The sequence below is a fragment of the Alosa alosa genome, chromosome 10 (genome assembly GCF_017589495.1).
Source record: "Alosa alosa isolate M-15738 ecotype Scorff River chromosome 10, AALO_Geno_1.1, whole genome shotgun sequence".
NCBI classification, from domain to species: Eukaryota; Metazoa; Chordata; class Actinopteri; order Clupeiformes; family Clupeidae; genus Alosa; species Alosa alosa.
In genome coordinates, this window is record NC_063198.1 from 7,841,557 (window position 1) to 7,852,164 (window position 10,608).

The 10,608-nt window shown below is 44.1% G+C and overlaps 1 protein-coding gene across 1 annotated transcript in view; it reads right to left on the reverse strand.

The window, feature by feature from the left end:
• Positions 1-9,967, reverse strand: part of angpt4 (angiopoietin 4) — a 28,927-nt gene extending 18,960 nt beyond the window's left edge. Inside the window, exon 1 of the mRNA XM_048256026.1 lies at positions 9,068-9,967. Coding sequence (XP_048111983.1) covers positions 9,068-9,451 — 384 coding nt within the window. The 5' untranslated portion in view covers positions 9,452-9,967. The remainder of the gene's footprint in view (positions 1-9,067) is intronic.
• Positions 9,968-10,608: the final 641 nt, after the last annotated feature.

Consider the following 10,608-nt stretch of genomic DNA (forward strand, 5'->3'; position numbering starts at 1 on the left):
TAGCATCTGGAGCTTGAGATTGTAACCAACTGAATGCCTTTCAGGTGCTTTTATGATGGCAAAAATCACTCTTTAGTGTCAGTTTAGTTTGTCTGTTTTGGGTTACTGTAGTGGAAGCATGGTGGTAAAACATGGCGGATTTTGTGGAAGAGGACCCGCTCCCTAAGTAGATATGAAGGGCTCTGAGCCAACGAAAACACAACAATTTGTAGTTACAGGTAATTATTATACACTAACAAGCACATACTTATGAAACTACATACAATTTCTGCTAATAGTTCATCCTAAATCCTTCATACTGCTCCTTTAGGCTGACCTGGGGCGGACCGGCTATCTGGCAAACCGGGCATTTTCCCAGTAGGCTGACGCACCTTTTGGGCTGATACAATAGGCTGTAGCCAAAGATAATTAATGCGTAGCAAGATGGGTTGTCCTGGTTCATGTCTATGAGGGCAAAGTGGAGTTCAGTCAAGGGCTCTGGTTCAGTCCCCGCCTGCACAGGGGCGTGTCACTGACGTATGACTGACGTTTGAACGCCTCGGTTTCCACGCCTGACCAAAGCCGGAGTACAAAACAAACTTGGTGTACACCTTCATTAAGGTTGATTTTCTCCCGACTGGAGGGTCATACTGTTACAACATTCTCCTTAAATGGGGAGGAGGGTTTGGAGATCATGAGACCGTGTCCGAAATGTGCATCCATTGCTCAGAAAAATAAGGCTTTGACAAATTCTGGGAAATTCTTGGATTCTGCCTCAATGTTAAAAAGGGAGCCCGATCACTGCATAAATGGGGGATAGTGCCCCCCCCCCCTCGTGCGGGGCGTGTACTACTGCTACCCTATTTGCATACATTTCCGGGGACAGGAAATGACCTCTCAGGAAGTATCTTCGTAATCAACCATCTTTGCTGTAGCCTACAACTAAATTCGCAACAGTCAGCGGCCCATTGGTTAATTTTCCATACTGACACTGGACTGATCCAATAACACGTCTTTTCAGGCCCCACCCCTCCCATTTTGGACTAGACCAGGATTCTGTGAACGCATTGAAATGGTTAATCGAAGTAGCCTACATGTTGAAATTCTGGCAGTTGCTGGTAGTGCCAATTGGGCAAGAAATAACACCAATGTAGAAGCTTAAAAAATATATAATATTAAGACTAGCCTATTTTAGCAACAGGTTGAAGTTCACTGAATTTGAAAGTGGAGATGTGAGCAAGCTTACAGAGCTGTGGGACAGTGGAGTGAGCAACTGGTGGAGAGTGTAGCGTAGTTGAGGCTACATGCAACAAGAACTCAGTGATGGAGCAGGTGTGTGTGTGACATGCCATGCTGACGATGATGATTATGATGGCTTATTAATTGCAATTGGTAGTAATGATAACATAGTAAGGTCGTCGCCTACTGCACAATAACAAATAGCGCAACATACGTTTTCTAAATTAATGATTTGCAAACCTGGACAGCAAAAGTGTCAAATCGACGCTAATTGGTCAGATTGATCAGTTTCCGTCAGTCGCCCAAAATCCAACATCGACGACATGAGTGGTGGTTGGGTATCTCAAAGTAGTGTGTTGAAAGGGCTCAGAAGGGTTCCCTTGGTAAAGATGGGCTAAAAGGGTTCGCTTGGTAAAGATGGGCTAAAAGGGTTTCTCTTGGTAAAGATGGGCTAAAAGGGTTCACTTGGTAAAGATGGGCTAAAAGACTGCAGGCCGCTGACCATGTGTTGAGAGGCCAGATGTGACCTCGGCACATCATGACAAGGTACATGGACTGGACAGTCTGATTAGTAGGCTGAATAGGGCATGCCCAAAACTTGACCTCAATAGTTTTCTTTTTGTATCTGGCCTGCAACTTTGAGCAGGTTATTCATGCTTATTTGATTATTATAGATGAGTAAAATGTACTAGTTTATATTTTTATTGCTTATTCACTTACTGAAAACTCACTAACTTAGCTACAAATAATGCTAATCAAGTTGGCTGATCTTCCCATGACAATGATTCTCTTTTCTTAACTGTGAAAGTCAATTTGAGCAATATATCTAAATTCCCTAAAAATATGCAGTACTTGCTGAAATACATGAAGACGTTTGTATGATTGGAATTCGGCCAAGTCTGTATGTGTGTGTCTGTGTGTGTGTGTGTGTGTGTGTGTACCGGGCCTCCACCGCAGTGGAGCAGCCGTCTACGACTCCGGTGAGTCCAATAATGACCGCTTATTAAACTCAGAAGAGAGGGTAGGTATGGAGGCAACAGATGATGTTTGCATGATATATGCTTTCCGTCTGAAAACAGTGTTCTCAATATTCACAGCCTTGTAAAAACAGCACTTTGCTTCAATATCATGCTTAATTTCACGAATCCGATGTCCCGTTGGAGCCATTGGCGGATGATTCCAGAACAAGATATCCTGGCCCTCCCTGGTTGTAATCAAATTTGTCCATTTGCTTTAGTAGGGGTGCAGAGGCAGTCATTTGTTACTGTGTTAACTGCCCATGACATTTTTTATTTGGAAGTAGGAGAAATGATGGAAATGTATTACTGGAAAATTAGTCAACCCACAGGGATATCCACTGAATACAGTCTGTTAGGACAGAGTGAACATTTCAAGCTGTTTGCAAGTCCCAACTCTTTCATCACATAGCTCCTTAACACTAACCTGCAATAGAGAGGCAGAAAAACACAGCCTGCATGTGTACTGAAGTTGCAGCTACTGTGCAAATTGCCCTCAATTCACTTGGGGGTAAACTTGCTGTTGATCAGAGCCTGATAAGCATCTAAGACCATTCACGGAATGTCCGCGTCGCCATCAAAGGCTTGCGGCAGTGTTTGAACTTTGGCTCGCCTATCTTGCACTGGCCATAATCGGGAGAAGGCGCTGGAAAGAGCGGGAGCTGTAGCAGAAGACTGACCCCAAACAGCTGTTCCTCCTTCCTTACAGCGAATGCTCTCTGCATGCTCCGTAGGCATACCTCACGGCGCTTCGTATCTTTCAAGCATACGGACCAACGTGATCCTCTTCACCCATGACTCCTTCATGTAATTCATAACCCCAAATTCAAGGACATTTCCATTCACAGGCATAATTCAAAGCTATGTCAGTGACAAAGACCATACAGTACAAAAACAAAACCACGTAACATTTCCATACCACATTGCACGCCACTATCTTAAGCATTATTTACATTGGGTTATGTAGAATTACTGAGACGGGCTCCAGATTACATGCTTGATTAAGCGCTAATCTATAAGGTATCGGATCATATTTTGTTGTGCTAAGATCTAATTGCCATAGAATACACTTGCTCTGTCCCCAGGAATTTAGATACAATACAGAGATATGATTTCATCCAAAGTTCTGTACATGGTCACTTTTTCATGGAAAATAACTTGTCGCTTGTTGACTGAGTTGTCATTATTATCAGACCTTGTATTTATAATAGTCTGGTAGATAACCATGAATATCACACATTGTGAGACAACTTTTGCGCTGGCAAAAACACAGGATGAATAATAAAGTCTGATGACAAACCAGACTGCATGTAAACACAGACTGACCGCTCCGTAAATATGATCTTATCAAAACTAGGAAATGTTTTGTTTTAAGGCTGCATTACTCGGGGGTGCTGAGTTAGATCATTGCGTTACCTTGGGTTATTAGAGTCAGCATTGCCTTTTCTGTACAGTCTCTTTATTTGTGCAGCCTTTGTTTTTCTGTTTAGCTGCTACTTTTAGACTTCGTTTTTTAGAAGCGAGTCTATTCAGAGGCCGAAACAAAGGGCCTTCTCAATTAAAGGTAATATTGGGGAGCCGAGAGACGTTCTTATCTGTGCGTAGGAGGCGGCCGCAGATAGCCTACTCCAATGTTGACTGATGTCAGTGCAGGCGACAACTCAGGGACCGTGGCCCCTGTCGGTATCGCGGTCTTTGGCTTTTCGGAGACACTTCCTCAAGAATGATAAACATGAGCGAGATGTTTATTTAACAAACCGAAGCCCGATCCAGTGATCTGGGCCAGTCCAGCGAGCAGATGATCCATCAGCCCCCCAGGGCGGGAGCTGCCTAAAGCCAGGCCAAGGCCCTGCTGGGACACTGCCTCGCCTTCACAATGAGAGCACCGAGAGTTCAAAAAGGAAGTTGAAAACCCTTTTCTTCGTTGTTATTTTTCTTTTAAATCATGTCTTTGACCCGGCCTTGTGTGCAAGCCATGAATAATTCCATTTGCCTCCTTTTAGATGTCCTCCTGATTTCAGGCACAGATTCTCTTTTCTGTCTTCCTATCCAGGCGATTTCTGTGCACTTGAACAAGGTGGCAAGCCTCCACCTTGGTCGCATTCCCACTCCCTGGTCTCCCCCACTCTGCCAACACTGGCTTTAGGTCCTAGGCCTTTCTTTCCTTTCCTGCTCTTACTTTCTCACTGTTTCTCAAAATCTCTTCTCCAGCATACTTCAGTTCTCTCCCAGAAGGGTCTATTATTTATTTTGAGCTCTGGACCAGCATTCTTGACAGCAGTATGTGGCTGGCTGGCGTTGACGGAGTTTTTGATGTCTTTCCCCGCAAAGATTGTTTGACTGATAAACGTGTAATCCGTCAGGGTTATTGCGGAGTTTTGAGGGAAGCCCATTACGAGTGCTTTACGAGGCAATAAAAGACACTGAAAAGGCACCCCATTCCCTGTAAAGTGCACTGCTGTTAACGCTGTGATTCTCAGGATCTCCGCCTATCCCCACCACCAACAACCCCCTCTGAAATCCCCAAAGATAAATGAAATGAGCAATAACCTGGAGACAGAATCCATTAACAGGGGCTTCAGGGACTATTTAGTGCGCTGTTGCATTAGGAGAAACACCCCATATTAAAACAATCTTTTCGGGGATTGGTATTTTGTCTTTGGCTTTTACAGTTCAATTACTAAGGAGGACCTCTCAGAAAGTCTGACTTCCCAATTATTTGTGTTTTTATTGTGCATCTGTAGGCTGTCGATAATGGGTGCTGATTGCTTGTGTCATTAACCATTATTACACTTGCATTTAAGCAGTTGGGAGAGTCCTCAGATGTCGAGTGCCAAGCTTGTTCAGCAATGGCATGTTAATACGTATGACCCGCGCTGGCCAAATGAGACACATACTAAAACCTGCATGTCTGACCACGTATTACAGGGTTCCTACACATTTTGCGTTTCAAAATTCCATACCTTTTCCATACTTAAATTTCCAAACTTCTTGGTAGATTTTTCTGACCATCTTCTCGACATTGCGGCCACTTCTGGTTTGGGATAACTCGGTGAAAACAAAGGTATGGACAACTGAAGTGAATTAAATGACACTTAATATTTGTCCGTTTAGCTGGGTCATTTTTAGTTGTATCATAGTTGTATCTTGACGATGGGGACTGACAGTTAAACTACATAACAGTAGGAATGGTTCATTATGACCTGAGTGAAGTGATTAGTACTACAAATGCAATAGTCTGGAAACACAAATATTTCTCCATACCCTTGTTTTTCCATACTTATCCAGACCTGGAAATTACTAAAATCAAATTCCATACTTTTCCAAGTTTCCAATACTGCATAGGAACCCTGGTATTATAAAAGGGCTTTTTAGAAATGGTGCCATACTTTGATCTCAGCAATGTCTGAATAATAAAATGAAAAATACCTCATACATTAGACAGAACCCCTCCAAAACAGTTGAGACACTGTGTAAAAAGCAAACAAAAACAGAATGCCTAGTTTTTAAAAACATGTAGTGCAAAGGCAACATATCAATTATTTAAACAGAAGAATTTGATTGTTTTTGGAAAACATATGTTCATTTTGAATTTGGAGCCAGCAACACATCTCAAGAAAAAGTTGGGACAGGGGCATGTTGTGTTGGGGAAGTTACTTTTAAAAAGTAGTGTTTGCTCGTTACTCGTTACTTCTCAAAAAAGAAGATGCTCGTTACTTCTCAAACTCGTTACTTAGGTACCCTCTATGGAAAGTAACTTTTTACGTTACTCGTTACTTTTACGTTACTTTTATGTTGCTTGACTTTGGGCAGAACCCAATATCTGTTCCTAAATGCGAAGGCCTACATAAAGTTCTACTATGGAGGACATAACAGGTATTTCTTTTGTGCTCTTTATTATAAAAAATGCCACAAACAGAGCACTTGACAAGAAAACATTGGGTTTATAGGCTTCAACACCACCACTAAAGCCCTATAAAACAATATCAAATAACATAGTCTCGATACATCTTGGGCATATAGGTGAACACAAAATATATAAGGGCTTATTTTACAGGCGAGTTGAGTTAACGGTAGTGGACAAAATCAGGGCACAGTGTAGGCTACAACTAACACTCACATTCCTCCCTTTAGTTTCAACGAGTTTGACTGTAATGTAAACCTCCATCCCTAAGAAGTTAGCGTTGGCTGCGTCTCGCTTGCTATGATTGCTCTTCATTGCCACCAGCCTCCGTCACGTACTGTGTGGAGATATGATTGCAGTTCATGCTACCAGCCTCTGTCATGTAGGCTGCCGTGTGGAGTTCGTGCCTATTGCGCAAGCGCGCAGCTGAGAAAGCAGCGTCGCTGTCAAATCTGTCTCTGGGAAAAGTAACGTTGCGCCAATATGAAAAAGGAACTACGTTACGTTACCAAATTTTCAGTAGTAATGCGTTACACTACTTGAAAAAGTAGTTACGTTACTGTAACTCGTTACTTTGTAACACGTTACACACAACACTGTTGCATGACCACTTCTTTTAACAACATTCTCTTAACATTTGGGAACAGAGGAGACCAGTTGCTGAAGCTCTGAGAATGTCCCATTCTTGCCTGATATAGGATTTCAGCTGCTCAACAGTCTGGGGTCTTCTTAATCATGTTTTTCTTTCCATTATCCTCCAAATAACAGGTCTGGACTGCAGGCAGGCCCTTTTAGCACCTGGACTCTTCTACTGTGGAGCCATACTGTTGTAATATATGCAGAATGCAGTCTGGCATGGTTTTTTTTTGACATATTTAAGACCTTTCCAGAAATGGCAGCATATTCATAGACAATGGTTATTGGCGGTTTTTCAAAACCTATGTATTGATTTTTCATTAAAGAAGCATGTCTGTATTAATGCAGTGTCATCTGAAGATCACAGGCTAGCCGATATTGTTTTTCAGCCCTGTCCCATATGTACAAAGATCTCTGGATTCTCTGCATATTGGAGTGTTATATAGATGATGAAATCCCCAAATCGCCACACAGTTTCTTACAGAGTGATAAATACCTCTACATCTTTACTTCTGACTTCTACATCTTTACTTCTGAGAGACTCTGCCTCTCTGCTCTTTTCACACCCAATCATGGTGCCAGTTAAACTACTTCATTGTGAAATGTTCCTCCTTGTATTTTCTATACCATTACACACACTTTTCCAGATTTTTGAGGACCCTGTCCCAAACTTTTTGAGAAGTGTTGCTGGAATTATTCACAAAATTATTCTGTTTTATTTGACATTTTACAGAGCATCCCAACTTTTTTGGAAATGGGGTTGCACTTTTATATGTAGCATTTGGTGAGATATACTATACTATATTAAACATTTTAGATGATGCTTAAAAAAGAATGATCTATTGAAAAAGACTTGGAAGCAAAGTTTCTTTCAAATAGCCTGGAGCTGTGCCCCATAACTGCAAATTCTTTCATTTATGAATGTGGAAGATACTCCAGTTATACGCAATACGCAATAAGCAAAACAATCTATCCCTATCTACAGTATATCTCTCTCTCTCCCTCTCTCTCTCCCTCTCTCCCTTCTATATTTCCCCATCCCCCTCTCTATCTCTCTCTCCCCCCTCTCCCTGCCTGTCTATTTAATGATGGAGTAGAAAGTAGCTGATCTGTATTCACTGCAGCGTGTGGTTTCCACTGGATATCAGGTTAAGAGCCCTCCAACACTTCAAAGAGTAAGAGTTCACTGCATCCTTGCCAGACAATGGCTTCATTTAGGCTCAGCCATTTGGCATTAAACTAAACAGCCTCCCCCTGTTAAGTGCTTCTTTAGTGCTTGTGTTTCCAGGCCTGTGGTTGGACGCACTAAGGCTTTCAGTAAGCTTGAAAAAAAAAAAAAAAAACACGTCACTACATCATCCAGGCTTGGAGAGGGATCAGTTTTCTATGTATGTTAAATAAAGAAATCAGGTATTGACATTTTTGAAATACCAAAAACACCCCCTGTCCTGCACCCCCAGGACACAAACGTTTAACAAGATTACTGTCGTCTGACTCTGGATCTGTGTTAATTGAATGATCTTTTTATCTCTGTCTACCCTCCGGAGACTGTGGAGCAGGGGGCCGGTTGCCTCCTTCCTGTTGAGGTGGGGCATTCTTGAGCTCGGTACTTGACCTGCTGCCTTTTATCAACGTGGGTGGCACTGCACACATGTGCTCACATAAGGGGAAACTTACATCCATGCAAACCCACACTCATACACCAACTTTAACACTTCACACTAACACTCCATTCATTGCTTCAGTCAAAGAGGTTCGCAACAGCATGGTCAGATTTGAAATGTCAGATTTTACTTCCAGGGCTAATAGCTCAGTTTGAAATTTTCAGGGTTCGTTTTGGGACTACATGCTTTCAGAGTGCAATGTTGTGTTACTTGGCAATATGATTTGATATTTTTGATATTATATCATTAGACACAAAGTGCCTTGTGAAATGTTATCAAATTATTGGAATTCTCTCTCTCACTCTATCTCTCTAAAAAAGAATATGTAAGTCAACAAATCTTTCACATGTGACTGTTATGACAGTTCACAGACCATTTAAGTGTCTATTCCCTGATCAACATTCAGCAGATGTCTTGGTCCTAGTTGTGCATGAAGTATTTACAACTGCCAGTAACATGTTCATGCTGCTCGCGTTGAGCGCAGTGAAAGTGGAGAATGCTGTACATGCAGCCTCTCTGAGTAAACACCTCGGACGATTATATCAACAGTGCAATAACAGGCCACCCACACACAATAACGACATTAGTATTTTCATAATGTTATGGGCTGAGAGTGCGTTGAGTTTTACCTTTTGCAGCCACTGCGTGTTGTTGACCATGGCCGTCTCCAAGTGCTGCAGCTTCTGGCTGGACCACTCGGTGTCGGCCGGCAGTGGCGGGGCATCCCTCTGCACCACGTTCACGCCGCCATATTGGTCCCCCGAAGTCGCCTGGCAGCCCTCCACCTCGGGCAGGATGAAGGTGTAGCTGCACTGGCCCTGCTGGACGCGGTGGAGCTTACGCCGCCTCTCTCCTCCTCCTGCGCCGCCACCGCTGCGCCGGTGACCCCCGGCACCACCACCACCTCCTCCTCCTCCTCCACCCCCTCCCCTCTCGCCTCCCGCAGCCACCACCACACCGGCTGTCACCGTCACCGCCACCACCAGCCCCCACTTGAGTAGCACCAGTCTCATACCGTCCACTCAGCCACCTGCGGGGTTATGTTTGTGTGTGTGTGTGTGTGTGTGTGTGTGTGTGTCGTAGCACTGCCTGATCACTCACCCCCTGGTGAGCACGATGCTGCTGCTGCTGCTGCTCATGGCTCCAGAGGGGTCACACAAACGAAGAGAAGATGCTCAAGTCTCTTTTTGGATCCTTTGAGATTTAATTGTTAAAGCCTTTGCAATTGTCTTCACGGTCAGCTCGGCTGCTCGGACTCTTAGGAGAGTAGAATGTTTCCCCCGTAGGGTTCCGCTTCCTCTCAACTCTCCATGGCCCCCACTGCTACGTGAGAGAACAAGATGCAAGCACTGACCCCTGCGAAGCCACCGAGAGAGAAAGAGACAGCTGCTCCAAATTAATCTCTAAATTCTCAATCCCTCCAAACGTCAAAAAAGAGGTATACAGACAGAGAGAGGTGAGAGAAAAGGGGGGAGAGAGGAGAGAGAGAGAGAGAGAGAGGGAGAAATGTTTCCTTGCTATCCGTCTGCAGTGGCTCGAGTTTCAAAAGTGACCACAGTGAAACTGCTCTGCCCTCTTATCTGGGGGATTGGGGTGGGGGGTGGGGGGGGGGGTTGAGGAGCAGGAGGAGGACATGGGGAGGAGGAGGGGGAATCTGAGGGGAGTCTGAGGGAGGTCTGTTAGCACACTCCGGCTAACGTCTCCTCCTATCTTGCCCCTTCCCCGCACTCTGCTACAGTTCAGATAATGTTTCATGGCTCGTCTGTTCGCTCCCCGGTGTCTCCCTCCCTCCCTCCTCACCACAGCACCGGGCTGACACAGGCTGCTGTTTCTGCTGCTGTGGTGGAGGTGGAGGTGGTGGTGGGAGGGCTCAGGCAGACAGCTATCACACAGACACATGTACAACACACACTCTGTCTGACATCTGACAGGAGCAGAGACATTCATGCGCCTCAGGAATGCGTCAGCCTGTGTCTTGGTTCTAAATCCACATGTTTGACATTGAGTCGCCTCTGTGCTCTGAATGAACTCACACTGATGATCAGCTTGCTTTACTGCAGCTGGAAGGATACTTCTGATCGGTTTCTGAAGATAGACTATGGATTTAGTATCCTAAACAGTTTCAGTTTTCAGAACAGTTTACAGCTTTCAGAATCATTAGGGGGTAAAT